The 23,497-nt window shown below is 45.6% G+C and overlaps 1 protein-coding gene across 3 annotated transcripts in view; it reads right to left on the reverse strand.

Moving 5' to 3' along the window:
- Positions 1–23,497, reverse strand: part of DIXDC1 (DIX domain containing 1) — a 125,460-nt gene that overhangs the window by 20,323 nt on the left and 81,640 nt on the right. For all 3 annotated transcript variants that reach the window (XM_083163213.1, XM_083163212.1, XM_083163214.1), the window contains exons 6-10: positions 15,839–15,951; positions 15,425–15,570; positions 14,355–14,444; positions 14,211–14,264; positions 4,752–4,802 (exon numbers count right to left, since the gene is read on the reverse strand). In XM_083163213.1, coding sequence (XP_083019339.1) covers positions 4,752–4,802; positions 14,211–14,264; positions 14,355–14,444; positions 15,425–15,570; positions 15,839–15,951 — 454 coding nt within the window. The remainder of the gene's footprint in view (positions 1–4,751; positions 4,803–14,210; positions 14,265–14,354; positions 14,445–15,424; positions 15,571–15,838; positions 15,952–23,497) is intronic.

The following is a 23,497-nucleotide window of genomic DNA, read 5'->3' on the forward strand; positions in this document are numbered from 1 at the left end:
CTGCCACAGCACCAGGATTCCTCACAGTCCCTGAGTCTACAAGGACTTTGACTAAATATTCTAGAGATGAACGTTAAACCCTCTATCAGACAACTGGCCCTTAGCTGAAACTAGATCACACAGCAAGACAATGATCCTGGTACACCAGCAATACTACAGCTACTAGAATCAAGGCTCTGTAATGGCCAAGCAGCTATCCGGGTTTATGGTCCAAAGGTCTACTACGGTGTCTAGAAGCGGTCCAAAGGTCTACTATAGTGTCTAGAAGCGGTCCAAAGGTCTACTACAGTGTCTAGAAGCGGTCCAAAGGTCTACTACAGTGTCTAGAAGCGGTCCAAAGGTCTACTACAGTGTCTAGAAGCAGTCCACAGGTCTACTACAGTGTCTAGAAGCGGTCCAAAGGTCTACTACAGTGTCTAGAAGCAGTCCACAGGTCTACTACAGTGTCTAGAAGAGGTCCAAAGGTCTACTACAGTGTCTAGAAGCAGTCCACAGGTCTACTACAGTGTCTAGAAGCGGTCCAAAGGTCTACTACAGTGTCTAGAAGCGGTCCAAAGGTCTACTACAGTGTCTAGAAGCGGTCCAAAGGTCTACTACAGTGTCTAGAAGCGGTCCAAAGGTCTACTACAGTGTCATGTAGACCTTTTCATGTGTCAACCTGCTCCTTGACGACTGTTTGTTTGTGTTGACATTTTTACATATTGCATGTTGACCTTTTGTTGTCAACCAATTGACTGTCTACCTCAGGCATGGCCAAACTGTGGCCCTCCAGCTGTTGTGAAGCTACAAGTCCCATCATGCCTTGCAACAGTTTTGCTATTAGGGAATGCTAAATATATGGCAAGGCATGCTGGGATTTGTAGTTTCACAACAGCTGGAGGGCCCCAGTTTGGCCATGCCTGGTCTACCTAGATACAGCAGGGTTGCCGACTTTTACAATCTCCTCTCCGGGAGAACCCCGGAGAGGAGACTGTCAACATCACTTCTGGGGGCGGGGCTTGATGGAGACATCATCAGTCCCTGCCCCCAGTAATACAATTATGCTAGTCTCCGATGAGGGGGCGGGGCTAAATATGTGAGATTTGCCTATTTAGCCCCGCCCCCTTCCACCAAAAATCGGCGAATCGCGGCAATTTAGAGCTTCCGCCACCACCAGGTACATGAGGGGGGGGGGGGAGGGGACCGCCGGAATCCGGGAGGGTTGCCCACCTTTCCGGGGGACCGGGAGGGGGACCCGATTTTCGGGATCCTCCCGGCCATTCCGGGAGGGTTGGCAACCCTGAGATACAGTAGAACTTTCAATCCTCCCTGCTATCCGGACCTCAGGCCCTTTAAGGTGCCCTAGAGAGAACATGTAGTTAAATAGGAATGAGGTGAATGAATGATATACGTGAAGGACACCAACAAATGTATACAATAAACGATTATCCATAGCCTGTAACGGTGGCTGTACACATTGCTGATTCATGGGCTGCACATACTGTAACACATGGATACTTAATGTTGCCTTCACTTTTGTTCTATAAATAATGGAAGCATAAAACTTATTATGTTTTAATTGTCACCTGAGATTTATCATGTTTAAGGACTGGGGGGCAGACAACAAAGAGCAAAAGGCCTTTCGCCGGAGATGGACATTTTTCATGTCACGCTGTATATGTGCTGGCTTACAGCTGCTCGCTGACATTACTAATGACTGTAACATCGATCATGTGAAACAGTGAAGGATAGCATCATTGTAAATACAAAGTGGTGCCCCGATCATATGAATTAAGTGCAGCTCAGAGGCTGGGAGGGGATCACATGGCAGGAGAGCCTTACATCAGCTCTGGGGCATATAGGACAGGTGGAGACTGATATTCCATCAAACACGAGAGCTCGGAATGGCTGCTAGATCCAAGAGTGCTGTCCAGCAGCAAGACGTCAGGGTGCTCAGGGAGAGATTGTTCCAGCCACGTATGTAGCAAGGGAAGTGCTGGAAATCACCTGAGCAGCTCTACCTGCTATGGGGTACCCCATAGTAACACCTCTCCTGCTATGGATGAAGTATTAGCACACATTATTGGGTTCTCTGAGCATACCATGACATTGGGCTTTACTGCTGTATAAATGACTGAATTGCTACAAGTTCCCAGAAAATCTGTTCAACAAAACTATAACTATACCGCTCGTGCTGTTATCAGACACAATCTTACACTGTGGCCCTTATTCTGGTTCACTCGCAAAGGCAAATTCCTTCTGAAATGGACAAAATCATGTGCACTGCAGGTGGGGCAGATGTAACTGTTGCAGATAGAATTACATTTGGGTCAGTGTTCCCTCTAAGCTGTGCGCGGGTGCATGCGCACACAACTCGACGAGCGTGCGCACAGACATTACAACAGAGCGCACAAAGCAGCAGTGGTCCCTTTTTGCAGTTGTGGACTCAATTAATGTGAGTTTCACCCATTAACTACATTGTGTGCTGTGTTTTCAATGTTTAAATGTTGAATATCATTTTGAAGAAAAGTTAACACAAATGTTGAATGTAATTTTCCAGTTATATATAAGTGACGCACAAAAATTTAAATTTCCTTACAAAATCCTTACAAAGTTGCACAGCCAAAAATTTTTGCCGCACACAGCCTTCGTAAAATTAGAGGGAACATTGATTTGGGTGGGATTTTACTTCAAAGTGAGATCTATATTGCAGTGTAAAAATAAAGCAGCCAGTATTTACCCTGCACAGAAACAAAAGAACTCTAATTCTCTCTTCACGTGTTCCCCCCTGCAGTGCACATGGTTTTGTCCATTTGAGAAGGAATTTGCCCTTGCCAGTGAACCAGAATGACCCCCTGTATGTGAATAGCACCACTCTGTGACTTGCTGTTTTCACAAGTTTTGATTTTGCTTCGGAGTGAAATTTTGGGACCTGCCCTTCAGACCTCCTGCATATCTCACAGAGGGAGTAAGAAGCATGCAGCGAGGAACACGGACAACTGTGCTTACGCCTTGGGATGACTACTAGAATTCTGACTGACACCCTAAAACAGGCATGTCCAAACTATGGCCCTCCAGCTGTTGTGAAACTACACATCCCAGCATGCCTTGCAATCGTTTTAGCATTCCCTAATAGCAAAACTGTGGCAAGGCATGATGGGACTTGTAGTTTCACAACATCTGGAGGGCCATAGTTTGGACATGCCTGCCCTAAAACAAGCACATTAAAGTATTACTGTACTTAAAGATTGGATGGTTTTAACCTTTTGGGTGCCAACATCTCTATATGAGAGATGTGCAAAAAATCTGCTAAAAATGCCAGCGTCGCTCACATTTGTTGTATAAAGTTTTTAAAAGAAACTTGTGTAAAAAAAAAAATATATATGATATTTCCTATATAAGGTAACATTACAGACCATTATGACGAATACAAATGTTTGCCTGGCAATTTTAACATCTATTTTGACAAATTCAATTAGCGCTCAAGGGTTAATAAACTTCACATGGTATTGGCTTTAATAACACTAACCAGGTGTGTGCAGGGCAGTAAGAGACACAGCATAGGATTCATTTACATTACAGGGCAACAATAGTAAATCATTATTATTAGCTTTTATTTGCAGTCACCCCACTGTACTTGCTATTAGCTAGACAGCAGGAACGCAGTAACAGCAGGATCGCAGTAACGGCAGGATCGCAGTAACGGCAGGATCGCAGTAACGGCAGGATCGCAGTAACGGCAGGATCGCAGTAACGGCAGGAACGCAGTAACAGCAGGAACGTAGTAACAGCAGGAACGCAGTAACAGCAGGAACGCAGTAACAGCAGGAACGCAGTAACAGCAGGAACGCAGTTTACATATATCTCAAGCAATGAACAGGCAGAATGAACATATTTTTCGGTACTTGTTTAGTTTCACGGCGTCCGATATATTGGATGCGATATCGGCCGATACTATTCTATAATAATTTAGTGATGTGACAGCAAATAGCACCAGCATATCGCTTGTACATGTCTGATGTTCCGTACATCTGACATACACGTCGCCCTGCCTTTCCATTTAGTCATTTCTATACTACAGTAAGCGGATACAGTACTTTTGTAAATGCCATTAAAGTATTAGCCAGCACACAATAGCTGTGAGATTAGTCCAGCACTATAAACCCATAACCAGCTCTGAGTACAATAGAGCCGAGGGGAATCCCAGCCAAGCCTGCACCACAGATCCACCCATAAACAAGTCCCCTGTGCAGGACCTTCTTAACCCTCTGTGTGCCAAGTGAATTTGTCAAAAGAGGTGTGAAAACTGCCAAACAAACATTTACATTCCTCATAATGACCTGTAACGTTACCTTATATAGGAAATATCATCTTTTTTTACACAACAGTTGTTTATTTGAATTTATATAACAAATGTGAGCAACGCTGGATATTTTGCACCTCTCTCATAGAGATTTTAAAAAATAGACACAATGGGCAGCTGCTCAGAACCTCACAATTCCAGGGCCCCCCCGGAGCAGCTGCTGGTCACAGAGTCAGAGAGGGGAGGCAGCTTTCTCTACCTGCAGCCAGACAGTGACTGATTCAGCATGCTGACCAATGAGAACACTGACTGGTATTCCCTGTACAGATGAATGTGTAGAGATGGTGCGGGATGGCAGAAGGGCCAGATCATGATTTTTATTAATTTTGTTCCATGTGAACGTGCGATTAGGAGCCCCAGTGATTTGCTCTGCCCAGGGCCTGCAATCCTGTTATGATGCCCTGCTCACCTTGATTGCTTGTAGGTTGCGATTCTCCTGCTTGCAGTTCTGAAGTTCCTTCTGCAATGATAGAAATGAAAGAGCTAAGCCAGCCAACACAAGCGATGCTAAATCACACAGTGCGTATGCTGTTTGACTGTATTTACAGCATTTTAACCTGAAGTGGTTCTCTCTGACCATTACCTATAAGATGATCTAGTGGACAGAAAAGTGCCCTGTTAGTGAATGTGCTACAAGCGTAAGGCCTGATTCAGAAATGTATGTAAAGTAAACCCAATGTCTTATGTCCATCTGCTTGTGGGACAGCACATGATTGACAGGCTGCGTCCGTTCGGAGGCGGAAGGCGGCGACGCCACGCTGTGTGTCCCACTAATTTTGAAGGTGTGCTGAGGTCAGTGCCAGCATTTCATGATGCAGATGTCTTGTCCCCCACAGAATGAACAGCCAATGGTTATTCAGCTGGCCAATGTTCATGCAAGTGATCCGATGCTACATCCTCAGACGCAGCAGCGGATTACAGGAGAATGCAGGCAAAGACACATCCTGCAGCACTAGCATTATTTGGGTAATTTTGTCATTAGGACGACCAAATTATGGTCAACATACATTAGGTCCACCACAGAAGGTCGACAGGCCTTATTTTGACACATGAAAATAGTGTCGCCTAAACGACTATATATCCGTTATTTAGTAGAACTGGCAAATGCAGCTTGTCGTCTCTGCATCACCCATTTACACTAAAAAGAAATGTACACTGTCACCATTGTCAGTGCCAGTGGCGTGTTCCATGCAGACGGCTTCCAAAGTCACTTAGGGCCTTATTCTAGTTCACTCTTTCTGACAAAATCCTTCTTAGATGGACAAAACCATGTGCACTGCAGGTGGGGCAGATGTTACTTGTGCAGAGAGTTAGATTTGGGTGGGGTTTTACTTGAGTGAGTGATAACGTGAGATCTATATTGCAGTGTAAAAATAAAGCAGTCAGTATTTACCCTGCACAGAAACAAAATAACTCACCCAAATCTAAATCTCTCTGCACATTTTACATCTGCCCCGCCTGCAGTGCACATGGTTTTGTCCATCTAAGAAGGATTTTGTCAGAAAGAGTGAACTTGAATAAGGCCCTTAGTTCAGCGGAAATGGACTAATGCTTTACAGTAACCCCTCAACATACAGAACATTTTTGGAGAGTAATATGCCAGTTTGCGTTGCATATTTTGGATGCATTGCTCCTCACAGGCCCAGAAAGTGGCACACACATATATGCATTAAAAGAGACATGTTATAACACATGGGAATTACGCCGTATCAGTGATTATCACCGCATCAGGCCAGAAGTGCGCAGCTATTTATTGTATCCTATAGGAAACTCTACATGTTTGCTTAGTTCCCCTTTACCAATCTGTGTCCATCCAATACTGCTTGCAGTTCTTGCATTTACTTAGTGGCCCCCGGCATATCAGTGAGAGGGAGGAAATGCATGTACTGAACTAGGAATTTCATATGGGTGATTACATATGTATTCATATTTGTTATTAGTTGGTGAGGAATGAGCAAATCCATGTACCAAGATAAAATGTCTGTGTAGGAGCCACCAACCGATCTAGTAAGCTGGCAATACATTAGAACAATATTGTGTATGAACGCACGATATTGACGGGTCACGTGATCGATTGTGTGCACATCATGTGGTATATCGGTTCAATGCAGGGTCCCGAGGGTCGAGAGGTTGATCCTCAGACTATACACGCTGCACGTCTGACTGACGTGATTGGTTGCAGATCAGGAGTTGGTTTTTGCACACGCGATCGGTTGTCTGATGGATGGTACATTTCACTGGCATTTTCCCAGATACCGTGATGCATACGATCGATCGTATGCGGCAGCTGGATCATGCGATGCATGTTTGGCACATTGTGTGTCAAAAATGCCCCAAATCTTGAGTCCAGGGCTGCCGGGGAGTTGAAGGGAAATGGTGACACAATCAGAATCACAAGCTACTGAGATTGTTTGAATTATAAAGAAGAAAGTCAATTAACTTTGTATGTACACTAAATTGAATCTAATTCAAAAGAGAGCGCCACACACCTAAACATATGTTTTAGAAAATTCATATAAAAATGTATTTATAAAAAAGAAGAAAAAGACATCGGAAACACAAATAAAATCACAAAATACAATATCACAGATATAATTATCCCAATTGGGAATATAATAAAAATATATTAGCCACTTAATCATAGGTTACTAATAAACCCAGCTCTTAAACAATGAAGAAACCGCCATTATATTCCTGCGGAGAAACACGTCAAGGATTCTGATCTACAACTTTTAAACCCCCCTCTTGCCTGCTGAGATACTTTCTGCACTTCAGGAGACGGCTCAATATAAAAAGTGAGACACTTTCTAAAGCGGCAATTACAGCTGATTCAAAATACCTGCCTACTCGGAAAGCCGGACACTGTGGACCTACACAAACATCTAGGTCAGTGAAGGTGCTTCCCGCCACGCCAAACACATCATCGGCTCGCTGATCACAGCTGGAGCCGGGCGGGTCGAAGCACCCCGACACAGAAGGCTACCGCAGGGACTGTATTTAAGTACCCGCAACATCAGAGAGGTACTGGTCTCAATTTATACAATAGCGCAATTCTTCCTCCTGAGAAACCCTTTGGTAACAAAGTACGGTCTAATAAAGTTTTTAGATGTGCACATCTTCCCCTACAAAAGGAAAAGTTTTCCAAGACCTCAAAGGATCACCTTCCTAACTGGCCCCACGTATATGTTTATTTCTTCTGAAGTAACATCTGATGGATATTTTTCTTTCTCTTTTTATACGCAGGGACATTGTTTAAGAGCTGGGTTTATTAGTAACCTATGATTAAGTGGCTAATATATTTTTAATGTATTACCAATTGGGATAATTATTTCTGTGATATTGTATTTTGTGATTTTATTTGTGTTTCCAATGTCTTTTTCTTCTTCTTTTTTATAAATAAATTTTTATATGAATTTTCTAAAACACCTAGTTATTACCTGGTAATGGGTTTTCCTCTACTCCACCATGGCAGCCCTCACTCCTGGGTTTTCTCCCTTCTGGGTAGTGCATACGGAAAGTAAATAAGACACCAGCCCCCATAAAAGGGCCCCTCCTCCTTCCTCCTGTGTCTTTGAATTCTCCAGCTTAAAAACATAACAGATTAGTACATCACACATTAAACACAACCAGTGAGGGTCGGGAATATATGCTGCCATGGTGGAGTAGAGGAAAACCCATTACCAGGTAATAACTAGGTGTTTCCTCTACCTCCCCCATGGCAGCCCTCACTCCTGGGTCGTACCCAAGCAGTACATAAATTCAGGGGGGGGGGGGTAATACTCACGTAAACGGAAATATAAGCCCGCTTGGCTATAATAACAAAAGAAATTCTCTCTTTTTTTTTTTTTTTTCACAAGACTGCCGCGCTAAGGATTCTTCTCCCAAACTTGGCATCTGACGACGACATTACATGAACCCTGTAATGCTTCGTGAAGGTATGAATCGACGACCATCCTGCCGCCTTGCACAACTCTAAAACTGAGGCGGATTCCTTCTCCGCCCAGGATGCAGCCACCGACCTTGTGGAGTGCGCTTTAAGCCCTTCAGGTGGCTCCTTGTGTCTTATTTGATATGCCTTTAGGATACATTCTCTGATCCATCTCGACAAAGTCTGTTTAGACGCCATCTGCCCTCTTTTATTTCCCCCTGTTAACACGAACAAATTTTTTGCCTGCCGGAATTCTTCCGTCCTTTGTTTGTATATAGTTAGGGCTCTAACGACATCTAACGTATGTAGACGCTCCTCTTTACTGTTGGACGGATTACTACAGAAGGATGGGAGCACGATTTCCTGATTCACATGGAATTCCGATGCTATTTTTGGGACGAACAGAGGATTAGTCCTCAATGTTACCTTATCCTCGTAAAAGTTCAGATAGGGCTGCTCTATCCATAACGCCTGTAACTCTGAAACTCTACGTGCTGAAGTTATTGCCACCAGAAATAGGACTTTCCACGATAACCATTTCAGCGATATTTCATGTAGCGGTTCGAATGGATCTTCCATGAGTACTCCTAATACTAAGTTCAAATCCCAGGGAGGTAGAGGACTCCTAATTTTTAATTTCAGTCTTTTTACCGCCTGCATAAATCTACGTATGTCCCTGTTGTTCGCTACGTCCCAGTCCAGCATGGAGGCTAGCGCTGATATCTGTACTTTCAACGTACTACTTGAAAGTCCCATTTGGAGGCCTTGTTGTAGAAAACTCAATATTGTGGCCACTAATTTTGGATCTTTCTGCTCACTTCTTGACCAGTATATGTATCTTTTCCATATTCTGTAGTATGTCTTCATTGTCGTACTCTTTCTGGCCTGAAGTAGTGTACCAATGACCTGATTATCGAACCCCTTTGCTGCTAACGTCTTGGTCTCAGTAACCAGGCCGTCAGGTTCCAAGACGGAGGTTGTGCCCTCGTTACTTGTCCCTGCGACAGCAGATCCGGGATCGATGGTATTTTCCATGGGTCGTCCACCGCCAACCTGCACACAGTGCTGAACCATGCCCTTCTGGGCCAATGAGGCAATATGGCTATGACCTACACATTCTCCCTCTGAACTTTTTTCAGTAGTTTTGGGATTATGGGGATTGGTGGAAACACATAGGCTGTGTTCATGTTCCACACCGCTGTCAGGGCGTCTGCTTGCGCTGCTTGAGGCTCTCGGAACCTTGAGAAGTAGACTGGCACTTTTCTGTTTTTCTCTGTTGCCATCAAGTCTACTTGCGGAATGCCCCACTTCTTTATTAGCATACTGAACACGGTACTGTTGAGGGCCCATTCGCCTGGCTGACATTCTTCCCTGCTTAGCTGGTCTGCGACCACATTGCCCTTCCCTGCGAGGAATACTACTGAAATATTTGTTACATGGGTTTCCGCCCACTCTAGTATTTTGGATGTTTGTTCCATCAAGGCCCTGCTTTTCGTGCCTCCCTGATGGTTTATGTAGGACACAACCGCCTGATTGTCGGATCTTACTATTAACTCCTTGCCCCACACTTGGCCCTGGAAGTGGATACACGCCCGATACACTGCTTCCATCTCTCTTAGATTGGAGTGTGCTGCCTGCCATACTGATGACCAGCGACCTTGAGCCACCTGGCTGGTACACGTTGCCCCCCAACCGTACTGGCTGGCGTCTGTTGTGAGCAATACTTGTTTTTGCGTCGCAAAACTTTTTCCTGCTGCCAGACGCTCCGTATCTGACCACCAGTCCAAATCTTTCTTCGCTGCGTTTGACAGGGTTATGCGCTGGTTTAACCCCTTGCTGTCCTTGTCCCACTGCATTAAGAAGCATGACTGGATTTTCCTCATGTGGAAACGCGACCACGGAATTGTTTCCAGGGCCGCCGACATGAGGCCCAGAGTCTCCATGCAGTCTCGAGACGAGACCACTATTCTTGTTCTCATCCAATTCACTTTTTCTACCAGTTTCTTTCTTCTGACTTCTGTCAGGGACACCTTCAGATCTTGAGTATTTATGATCACCCCTAGATATTGTATCTCTTGTGTTGGTGCGAGATGACTTTTTTTCTCGTTTATTAGCCATCCATGAGCCTTTAGGCACTCCACTACCTCTGACGTATGTTGTAATAGGAGCGCCTCTGATTCTGCCACAATCAGGATGTCGTCCAAGTAGGGGTACAGTCTTATCCCTCTCAGCCTTAGCCATGCGATCACGACCACCAGGACCTTTGTAAAAGTCCTGGGAGAGGTTGCCAGGCCAAACGGGAGTGCGTTGAACTGATAAGTCACCCCTTGTACCCTGAATCTCAGAAATTTGCGATGTCCCTCGAAAACTGGGACATGTAGGTAGGCGTCCTTGAGGTCTATTGAGGACATGAAGTCGTTTTGATTGAGATCTAGAATGACCGATTTTACTGACTCCATCCTGAACGACTTTATTTTTATGAATCTGTTTAATCTGCGAAGATCCAGAATCGTCCGGAATCCCCCTGTGGCTTTCCTTACCAAAAAAAAACGGGAAAACCATCCCCGGAATTCCTGTGACTTTGTCACTATGCTGACTACGTTTTGATCCAGCATCTCCTTTAGGCTGGACAACAATGCTCTCCTTTCTTCCATGTCCTCTGGAATAGGAGACTGTACCAGGAGCTCCCCTGGTTTTCTCATGAAGTCTATTTTGTAGCCCGAACGGACTACTTCCAGAACCCACTCGTCCGAGGTGGATTCTTGCCAGGTGCTTTGAAACTCCAGCAACCTGGCTCCCACACATTGTGGGTTGGCGTCATTGGGGGTCTTTTTTGGAAGAGAATCTGCTCTCCTTGTTCCCCTGGCCTCGAAAATTGGCCCTAGAGATCCAGGATCCTCTTCTGTACGGTCTCCCCGGTCTATATGCCCGGGATTCCCTAAACTCCTGCTGATACCTGTTAAACCTAGGTGGGGGAGTCTTCTTGGCCACCTTATCCTGGGGTAACCATACGGATTTACCGCCAGATATTTTGGAAACTAAGTCGTCCAACTGTTTCCCAAAAAGATAATCACCCTGGAAGGCCATTGAAAGTAGTCTATTCTTAGACTGTACGTCCGCCGCCCACGGCTTCAGCCAGAGGGCTCTTCTGGTAGCCGCTGCCGTAGCCCCTGCTCTTGCTGCTAGACGCACAGAATCTAACGACGCCTCGCACAGAAATTCCACAGCAAGCTGTACGTCCTGTACCATCCTTAATAACTCAGATCTTTTGAGACCATCCAGCATGTCGCTTTCCAGCTGCTGGCACCACCCTCGCAAAACCCTGGAAGTGACTGCCATAGCAGCCGCTGGCTTCAAGGCAGTACCCGCAACTAGCTGCTGTTTTCTGAGACCCAGCTCCACCTTCCTCTCCATCGGGTCTTTAAAAATATTGGCCTCCTCAAGGGGCAGGGTGGTCTTCCTGGACAGTCTTGCTATTGCGGCGTCCACTTTCGGTGCTACCTCCCAAGAGGCCACCTGCTGCTTGTCAAACGGGTACATTTTGTTTACCCTGTTTGAAACTACCACCCGTTTGTCGGGGTGCTTCCATTCCTCCGAAATCACATCTTTCAGAGTATTGGACAACGGGAACACTTTACCCTTACGTTTTTTGTCCTTAAATAACATTTCTTGGAGGCTCAGATCCTCCTGTGGGTCATCAATGTTTAAAGACTTATAAATCAGATTTAGTAAGTTATCAATCATGTCAGGATTTACTTCAGTCTCTAGTTTATCCTGACTAGGCACCTCATCTGCCTGGTCCACCTCAAACTCCGGCATGACCGCACTGGTTGACTGCTGGACCGAGTCATCCGAGTCCTCACTAGGGATGACATGCTTTCTTTTAGATGACCGTTTCACCACATCCTCCTTTGCCACAAACTTTTCCGCCAAAGCGACTGTTAGCATTTCCACCAGGCTAGCCATTTGTGCTGGCTGCAACTGCTGGGGGGCCTTACAACCCTCACACAGGATGCCCACATGTTTTTCAGGCAGCCCTTTTGCACATGCCGCACACTTATCTAAGTGCGGCTTTTTATGTTTGGACCTGGCTTCCTTGTCCTTGCTGGTCTCTGACCTAAGATAGAACCATACAACACTCAATACTAGTAACTAAGTGGGCGTATATAACACAGATGGACACCTCTAATAATCATGGCTTACCCTGATTTTCTCCCAGGACGCCCATCATCCTCCATAGCAGCAGTGCACACCTTGGAACTAAGCACAAAGGAAAGACCAATAACTAACATTTTCCCCCGCTGACCGTCCTGACTTACAGCCGCATATGCTATATGAAAAAAGCTGCGCCTACCGGCGCCTTACCCCGAAATCACTTCTGCTGAGACCTCAGATGCTGCGGCGACACGCTGACTGCCTTCCTCCTGCAGTCAGTTCACATGCTGGCGCCGGCTAAGTACGCTCCCGCTCGCGGCGGAAGCGCGTCATCAGCCGGCGCCGCGCACTGCCGCTGACGTCCGCCCGCTCTGTGCCGATGCACGCGGGCCAGGCAGAGATGCGGCATACGCTATCCCGCGCCGCCATCAGCATCCCTCCTGCGGACGCCGCCGCTTGTAGCTGCCCCCGGGGGGGGGGTCCGCATGCGGCTACTTCCACCCCCAGCCAGGAGCTTCAGGGGGGGATAACCCATCGCGACCTTAGCTGGGTACCTCGTCCTCTGCAGGGAGCCGGAGCTGCCGCAGAAACGACCTGGGAGGGGTAAGCCTGTGTCCACCTATTCATCTTGATACCTGCACTACCCGGAAAGAAAAAAAGACACAGGAGGAAGGAGGAGGGGCCCTTTTATGGGGGCTGGTGTCTTTTTTACTTTCCGTATGCACTACCCAGAAGGGAGAAAACCCAGGAGTGAGGGCTGCCATGGGGGAGGTAGAGGAAACATATGTTTAGGTGTGTGGCGCTCTCTTTTGAATTAGATTCAATTTAGTGTACATACAAAGTTAATTGACTTTCTTCTTTATAATTCAAACAATCTCAGTATCTTTAAGCGGCAATCTCCAGAATTGCCTTTGGGAGCAGCCTTAGTTGTTTATATGTAACCAATGTTATTTGGTTTAGTGAATAAGTAGTGGAGTGTATATAGAAAAATATCGCGCCCGATTGTTGTTGTTTAGAATCACAAGCTGGTTGTCCTAGTGTATGGCCATACATCCGAATGATTTCACCCAAATCTAATTCTCTCTGCACGTTACATCTGCCCTCCTGCAGTGCACATGGTTTTGTCCATTTGAGAAGGAATTTGCCTCTCAGAGTAATCCAGAATAAGGCCCCTGATCTGGATCTGAAGCTGACTTTTTTTAAAGGGGCAATCACTTACAAGTGACCAATCCGGTAAGCATACACACTTACCAAACGGCGGCTTGATATGTCTGGCCAGACATTGCAACTTAGCAGGTATATAATTAGGCCCACCCAGTTATGATGTCACTGTCGGCGGTTCCTGTAGCCAGCATATTGGGTGAGATAGTGGGTCACCTGTGCGCACTTGCAGATGTACTGAGATAGCTGCAGCAGTGATATGACATTGTGTCATTCACAGACCTATCGGCTATACACATCCCCCCGTTGCCCTAGCGATATGTCGTGCATCAGCAGTACGAATGATATACTGCATTGTGTGCACCCAGTCTTATATAAATGGACTATGGCATCCCAGGTAAACAGCAGTCTTGCACATTAATGCATGTGACAGGTGTGAAAATAACTGAGCAAAGGACACAAATACAGATGCACCAGACAAAATAGAGACATAGGGGTACATTGACTAAGATGGGAGTTTTATCCCCGTGACTCTCTCTGCAGAACGGTAAGATGTTGGACTGTGAAAATACATTTCTATCAGACACTGCCTTCCAAATACAGAAGTCCTCAGCAACATCTTACCTTTAGAGACTGATTTTCACTCATACTTTGGTCCAGGCGACTTTTGATGATGACCTGAAAGTAAAAGTTACAGTCAGTGAAGTCCAGCACAGAGGAAGCTGGTGAGCACCGCAGCCAGACTGGTAAGGAAGAGTATGCCCTCACCAGTTGTTCCTCTGGGCACGCCCCATCTTCTCGCAGGGAGAATAAGCTCTCTTGTTCATCCTCGGGAAGGGATCCATTCAACAGTAATGCCTGACGGGGAAACACAATACTGTAACCAAGGCAAATAATAAAGCTCTGGATCCTGTTACAGGAGACCGTATAAATGTGGATAAAGAACTCCATTAAGATTGGGGAAAAAGAAGCCATGTTTTTGTGATAGAACAGGACGTGTCTGAGGGCTCAGGAGAACGTAAAGGCTGCTCTGTTCCATTTCTTTATCCTCATATTGTTTTATTTAGGGACATTTGGTAAACACACAAAGGGCCTAATTCAGGTTGGCTCACAACATCTCTCTAATGGGTAAAACCATGCAGCACCGCAGGTGGGGCAGATGTAACATGTGCAGAGAGAGTTACATTTGGGTGGGGTGTGTTCAAATGGAAATCTAAATTGCAGTGTAAGAATAAAGCAGCCAGTATTTACCCTGCACAGAAACAAAATAACTCACCCAAATGTAGCTCTCTCTGCACATGTTACATCTGCCCCATCTGCAAGCAGGAAGACGCACCACTCACTGATTTACAATCTTATGCTAATGCCAGTGTCTGTACAGCAGAGGGCTTACTCTCCAATCATTACACTAATGGGGTTATTCAGGTTTACTCGCTTGGATGCAAATTTGCACCCTTATGAAGAACTCACTCTGCGAATGGAAGGCCGCCTGCCCCCCATTTGCACGGCCTGCAAATGGATGTTTTACATTCGCTCGCTGGGGGGAAACGCGGCCCATCGAAAGATGTGGTGCGTGCACGCACATATAAAGTGACTCTCAGGTCACTTATATACGCACGCACATTCGGGAGGAACTGGGCGGGCAGCTGACATCCGGTGATGTCAGCTGCCCGACCCCGGCGCCCACTTCACCCGGCAATTTCCATGGGAACGCCCAGCATTTTCATGGGAAAACATTTCCCATTGAATAGGGATTTTCATGGGAAAACATTTCCCATTGAATTCAAGGGTTATATATTTTTAATATATTTGATCTTATCAAAATACTAGATACATACTTGTAAACCAGATATCATTTGCTTGGCTTCCTCCATCTCCTTCTCTAAATGGTCCTGCTGCTCCAGTAGATGGTCCTCCCAGGAGGTGTCTGGGAACATGGCAGGGCTGGTGGTCTGGCAGTCAGGTAGTGGTACGGAGGGCTCATCTGTGACCGAGGCAAACAAACATCCCATATAATAACACATAGTATCCTTAAGCTTTATTATATGTCTATATTACAATGATCATGACGATGGTAGCCATATTGTCCAGATCTGGTGCAACTGAATGACTGGATATTAGATATTATTGTGGGAGATCAGCTTTAGGATGTCTGTCATTGTTATTACACGTCATTTCTCTTCATGTATTAAGTAGAACATTTCTCCCCGGTGGTGAAATAGATAAAGGAACAAGTGAAGCTTGGAACCCACCTTTCTTAGTGATGTTCTCCTCAGATTGTATGACTGTAATGTCAGCTTTCTCCTCACACGGAGTTCCATTGAACTCGGATTTTGAGCTGTGCACAGGGCTTGGAGATGTCAGGCTGTAAGAAGAAGAATGATAATAAGCTCCAGCTGCAAGTTCTGCTGTGCACTGAACAGTATCTACAAGTACACAGCTGAATAAATACAAGCAGATGGAGGCCAGTGAGCACCTCTCAGTAGGACGACAAAGGTTATATTCAGCATATGTCATATCCAGCCACTGATAATATAGCCGACTGCTCATTTCTCAATGATAAACTGGGAATGGGAAGTTTGGGCTTTATGCGATGTCCGTAGGGGCCGATACGCTATCTGACTGGCTACTGGTATGAGTTATAGGGTCGACCGTAATGAAGGCCAAAGGTTCACAGTGTCAGAAGGTCAACACAAGCATTAGGCCGACAATAGGAAGGTCAAATTCGTTTTTCAAGTGCAAATCATTGGGTTTCTATTTGCATGTGTCCGTCCTCGCGCACCCAGCCTCAATATGGGCCTTATTCTAGTTCACGCTTTCTGACAAAATCCTTCTTAGATGGACAAAAACATGTGCACTGCAGGGGGGCAGATGTAAATTGTGCAGAGAGAATTGGATTTGGGTGAGTTATTTTGTTTCTGTGCCGGGTAAATACTGGCTGCTTTATTTTTACACTGCAATATAGATCTCACTTTGAAGTAACACCCCACCCAAATCTAATTCTCTCTGCACAAGTAATATCTGCCCCACCTGCAGTGCACATAGTTTGGTCCATCTAAGAAGGATTTTGTCAGAGAGTGAACTAGAATAAGGCCCCATGTGCACTGCAGGTGGGGCAGATGTAACATGTGCAGAGAATTAGATTTGGGTGGGGTTTGGGGGTTTACTTCAAAGTGAGATCTATATTGCAGTGTACAATTAAAGCAGCCAGTATTTACCTTGCACAGAAACAAAGTAACACCCAAGTATAACTCTCTCTGCACATGTCACATCTGCCCCCCCCCCCCCAACCCCCACACCCCCCTATCCCCCTGCAGTGCACATGGTTTCGTCCAATTGAGAAGGAATTTGCCTTTGCGAGTCAACCAGACTAAGGGCCTTTGTATGCTAAAGCACATGCAAATAACACTGCATTCTGCATTCTGCATATTGCCACCTCATAGTGACGCAGACATTTCTGCAGCCACCTCCGTGTATTGTTCATCAGCTGCTCTCTCTCTCTCTCTGTAATGTTCACATCTTAACTGGCGCGTGTATCTGTAACCATAGTAACCGTACAATGTTTAGCAAAAATGATACTGAAATCCATGTACATAGCCCAGTATACAAACCATGTCGGGTAACCACCTCATCCCTTTAATTCCAGGCACATACAAATTACACAGGTTCTGTGGTTTGCTGACTTCAAGACTCCATTTCTCCTGGTTTTAATCAGCCACAGAACCTGTGTAATTAATATGTGTCCAGAATTAAAGGGAGGAGGTGGTAACCCTAAAACCATGGCAACGGTGACCAGTCTGTTAGGAGATGATAGACTACTGTGAGACCTTTTAGCCAGCGGAAGCACTTAGAGCAGAGTGTACATGTATGTGCTGTGCGGACACCCCAGGCCCTCACCTCCTGCAGCCAGAGTATTATCAGCCAGCCATGTTCTGAGGGGATTACTTCTTAAATATTTTATATCACCTCAGGAGACCGAGCAGCCCGGCAGCTCTCATTTGTTACATATCAATATAAATATTGCATTATTTCCAAAAAGGATTTATGGAACCGTAACTGATTCATTGTATAGACATGATTGTTGTGTGTTTATATATAGTGGTGTTTTGAGAAGCAGGAATTTTACATCTAAAAGATATAAAATGACATAAAAAATTGGGGTTCTACTGAATAATGGAAAACTGCAGCTGTCAAATCAGTTCCAGTTCATTCATAATAATCAGTGACGTGGTAATACTCTCCATGGGGTAGAGGGTTTAGGGGTATTTAAACCTTCATACTAGGGTTACCACCTAGTCCCTTTAATTCCGGACACATATTAATTACACAGGTTTTGTGGCTGGATGACTTCAAGACTCCACTTCACCTGATTTTAAACTGCCACAGAACCTGTGTAATTAACATGTGTCCGGAATTAAAGGGACTAGGTGGTAACCCTACTTAATACACAGAGTATGATCATCTGGTGGACTAAAAAATATCCTTGACCTGCGAAGATATGAGCGTAAGCCAAGAGAACACTTATTAATATTATTATTATTATTATTAGAGAGATCTCGGCTTATATAATGGGGACTATACACGGGGCGAGATTAGCCCTATTGCTAAGCAATCTGACTAGATTGCGTGTCGCCATCGCCTGACTAGATTTATAATGTATGCAGTATATGGCTAGTTAGATCGCCAGTGTTCTCACCAGAGAACATTGGTCAGTGCAGATGGCTCATGCAAACATCGCCGATGTATCGCCTGTGTGTCAGCAATGTGCGCTGAGCGATCTGTGCTTAACCCTTTGAGTGCCAAGTGAATTTGTCAGAATAGGTGTGAACATTTTTACACAACTTTTTTAATTTTAATCTATATAACAAATGTGAGCGACGCTGGCACTTTTAGCCATTTTTTTGCACATCTCTAACAGAGATGTTGGCACGAAGGTTTAAGCACCTCACTAAGCACAGCGGCTCTGTCACCCCATGTGTACAGGGCTTACACACAGCTAGGGAAGACTTCTCCTGCTGGCCAAACTCAGTTTTTTATTTTTTTAAAGGGGCAGTCATTTATAAGGTATTATTATGCCTTTTAAATGACTGCCCTTTAAAAAAAAAAAAAAAAAAAGAAGTCTGAGGTCAGCCGACATCCTGCACAGCAACGCATTACATCCTGCGCCTTGTGTCTTTATAGTCTTTTACATTTGCCTTTTTGTTTAACAACCACAATACACTGATCCTAGCCAGCTATATGAGCACAGAGACAATTCACAGCCACCTAGTGACCCTTGAAGAGATATCAGCAAACATGCTGTACAGCCAGAAATGCGCACACACACACACGCACACACACACATCAGCAATACTCTATCAATTGGGTATATTCAATGCTCTGATGGCGATAGCTCGCCGACAGTATTCAAATGCCCCCCTTCACTCACCGTTTACATTTTGCTGGTTCTTTTCAGCGAGGTGGAAACGCCGAGTGCGGCCATCAAAACTGCGAGGCTCACCACAAAATGCAGCAAGCTCCCTTCATTTGCGGGGAACCTCGCCGTTTAAAGGAATCCTTCCCATGACATTGAATACAGCGAGCGGCCAGCGAGGGGGGTTTGCCGGCGAGGATGGCTTGTTTTCAGCGATCCTCACCAAAAACAAGCCATCCTCTCCACACAAGCCCCCTAGTGGCAGCAGTGGAACGGCAGCATTTTATAGACGTCCCCATAAAAAGCTGGGCATTCCCCCGCACACACAGGCACGATGCCTGCTCGGCCCTGGCAGCTGATGTCACATGACCACAGCACCCGCCCCCTTTTCAAAGATCTGCAGCGGGAATAAAAGTCAGTTTAGACTTTCATTACAGAAGGGGGGAGAGAAATCATTTGATAAACGCGGGTGGCGTTTACTTGTTCGCCAGACTGCGATTACACAAAGCCTAGCAAACAGGTCTGAATCAGCCCCCAAATCACCTGTGCCCAAGCATGGATATCCTTAACCCTTTGGAGTCCACATTTTTTTTGCAATTCAAAGTCTGATTAAAATGTTTAAATTAATTGTAAAAAAAAATAATTTATTATTCAAAAATGGTCTACACTGAATGTTGAACAATGTTACTGTTCTTATTAAAAAGTGGCTCACTACTGCATCTGCTACTAGCGCCAGGGCTGTTGAACCTGACTAGTCGGTTCAAACCTGGACCACTAGGGTGCCTGAGGTCTGAGTTTGGGATGTCTTAAAGGACTAATAACATGGTACAAATAAATCAATTGTGATATAGGTGGGATCCAATCGATTGGTTGACAGTAATTAAGTCGACAATCAATTGGTCAACTACTATTGGTTGACAGTGAATAGGTTGACACATGGACAGGGTCAACAGACTTCAGATTGACCTTGACAAAAGGTTGACACAAGCAAAAGATCATCACAGGAAAGGACGACGTGTGTTTTTCTTTTTTAACCGACCATTATTGCTTCACGATCCAAGATTATAATAGTGTTCCCGAAGCATGACACGCAGAACGTGTGAGTCCACATTTACACGTATGACCTGGTAGCCCTGGTCACAGATGTGGTCCTCTGTAGGTGGCTGTGTATTTGTGCTGCAGCAGCAGATTTGCTCCCAATTATAAAGCAAGCAATGTGAATTGGAGGTTTCACACCAATTCTCGATGTGGAGCACAGAAGTGACAGCCAGCCAGGTGGCAATATCTGATCGCACAGGGAGAAGCTCTTATCTCCATATTAGGCTGTTCATCCCATTCAACAGCTTAATAGCCTGCACAATGCATTAATTCCAGCAGGCAGCTGGGGTCCTCCAAGAAAATTAATGAAGAAGAAAACTTTTTTAAATATCTTTTAAATCCTTATGATAACAAAATTGGAGCATGCGGCATTACTTCACATTGGCCCTTATTCTGATCGGTGCGGATATTCCCGCATTCTTACGGAGCGGTCCGCACGCCACGGTGTTCTGCCGCGTGCGGCCATCGCCCGTAGAAACGCCCACGTGTCCTCCGCATTCGGACGGACTCACTCTTTAAGAACAGGGCGTGTTTACGGACGACATACAAACCATGCGTGTGCGGGAGAAACACTCAGATTCTGCACGGTATTACAGAGTATTACAGAGTATGCTCGGGAATACCGCATCCGAACGGGAGCCAAGCGGTGCTACCGCCCGTAAGCGGAGTATTTACGCCAAACAACCCACTATTATGTATCTTCTGCAATACATCACATGACCCACTTATTCAATTACCTATCCTCATAAAAAACTGCTTATTTTGAATTGGAATCAATTAGATGCCAATATATCCTTACAAGCATGCCTAACACATGCATTGCACACATTAACCCTTACAGCAATTTAAGTGCCATGGTTTGTTTTTTTTGGTATTTTTATTTTTTTGTCATTGCATCACAGTGGCATTGACAGTGAAATTTATATAAATAAATTGCTTTACTTTACAACAATTGTGTGGTTTAATTAGTACATGTCGCATACACATGTGTATTGCTAGTATTAATATTCAGTCATGTCCATTGTTAGCAGGTTTAAAGTGTGTCAGAAGTACAGCATATGTGGGTGATTAGTAAGGTTTCCTTGAAGCAGCAATGGTTTCAATTAAAGCACTGACAAGCGTCCTATTAGTGATTAATGAGTAAAGGAGTCGATTTTATTGGGTTCAGGTGTTAATGCTTGTAGTCATTAGGCGGTCCGTTCAACTCCCGAAGGAACGAGTGGTGTCCGCAAAGCAATAGTGGCCTTTTGGACACCGCACATTTCTTCCCTTTTTGTTCGCGTGCATTCGGAGTGCTATCCGAATGCACGCCCCCCAACATAAGTGTACTCCCCCGTGTCCGCCCATGTTTCCGCCCCGTTTTGCCCACTTTGAAACTACGCCCATGTGTCATTCCGCATGACGCCCATAATACGCCCATATTTCCCGAATGATTGCGGTGACCAGTTTTGTACGGGATTTGCCCGAACAGGTACGGAGTCAAGGCGTGGCACATGCGCGTAGCGTTCTCCACGCATGCGCAGACGCCGTAAAGACGCGATCCGAAAGTATGCGGGAAAGTACGCGTCAATCAGAATAAGGGCCATTGTATTCTAATGAGATGAAAGGAAACAAAGAGCAGATTTAAATCATTTCAGTTTCATCAGCCATATTCTATCGCAAACGATTACGGTACTTGTTTCCTAGCATGGCCACCCCGATTTCCATCTGAGTGGTCGTGTCGGAAAAATCGCGTTGGTCGCATCGCATGCGATTTGGTCGCATGCGATTCGACCGACGCGACCGACCCGATTTTTTAATTGAATCAAATGTGAATAGGGTCCCTGGGACCCAATTTTACATTGGATTCAATGTAAAATATTCTCTAGACCCCCAATTTTACACCGTAAACCCCACCACACGATTGACGCCAACCCGAAGTGTGGCGAGCGCAGCGAGCCCGCGAGGGGCGGCCGTGCGCGTCCTCCAACCTTTTCATTCCCCTACTATCCACGTCGGCGTGGAGTTGAGAATATAAAGTGTGGCGAGAGCAGCGAGCTGAAGCGTGGCGAGCCCCGCGAGGGGACGCGTATAACTTCACAGGTATACGCATGCGCTCGCCACGCTTCGGGCTCGGTGGCTCGCTGCGCTCGCCACACTTTATATTCTCAACTCCACGCCGATGTGGATAGTAGGGAAATGAAAAGGTCGGAGGACGCGCACCGCCGCCCCTCGCGGTCGCGCTGCGCATGCCACGCTTCGGGTTCTCCAGACCGACGCGATGCTCCAGATTTCAATGTTAAAAAATATTTTAACATTGAAGCCTATGGCAAAATCGCGGGCATCGCGTCGGTCGGGGCCAATGTTAATGGTCTTGACCGACGTGATGCCCGCGATTTTCCCTTTGCCGGCAAAATGGACCTGATTTCAAAGGAAATCGGGTCCATCGCGGGCATCGTGTACCTTAACTTAAAGGTACACGATGCCCGCGATTGTGGCCGTGCTAGGAAACAAGTACCACGATTACTATTGGATAAGGCAGGGTCTATCCTGGAAGAATATTTTATCTTAAGCCCCCATCCACTACACAGACATATATGAAGCTGCAAATGTCTTCATATTTCCCTTGAACTCTCCCAGGAATCTGATCTGAACCTGGGCTAATGTTTTACTCTTTTCACTTCATCTACATCTGGTCAGGTCTATGATAGACCCTCGACAGCTTCAGATCAGATAGATCTGAGACTCCGCCGCACATCTGATCTGAGGGAGCTCGGATTTGATCTTTATTCTTCAGACCGGGCTGTCAGATCCATCTGAATCTGACAACAACAGGCCAAATCTGACTAGTGGATGGGGCCTTTAATATGTTTATGGGTCATTAGGTCAGCATGCATTGGGTCAACCACCGAAGGTCGACGGGGCTTAGGTCGACACATGAAATAGGTCGACATGGCTAATGTCAACATGGTTGGAAGGTCGGCACATGCATTAGGTTGACAAAGCACTTGCCATGCTTCAGGCACTGTATCGAACTTACAACCATGTCGACTTTAGCCTTGTCGACCTTCAGTGGTCGACCTAATAACGACGGTATACCTATGGTAATGTAAGAAATAAATCAGTAGTGTTGTACAGCTGCTGACATCACCGCTAGGTGCAGTAACACAACATTGTGGACTTTCCTGTATATCTCTATGTTACCAGTCACATGATGCTGTACAGCTGCTGACATCACCGCTAGGTGCAGTAACACAACATTGTGGACTTTCCTGTATATCTTTATGTTACCAGTCACATGGTGTTGTACAGCTGCTGACATAACCGCTAGGTGCAGAAACACAACATTGTGGCCTTTCCTATATATCTCTATGTTACCAGTCACATGATGCTGTACAGCTGCTGACATCACCGCTAGGTG

Source organism: Crinia signifera, chromosome 19 (assembly GCF_055691185.1).
Source record: "Crinia signifera chromosome 19, ASM5569118v1, whole genome shotgun sequence".
NCBI lineage: Eukaryota > Metazoa > Chordata > Amphibia > Anura > Myobatrachidae > Crinia > Crinia signifera.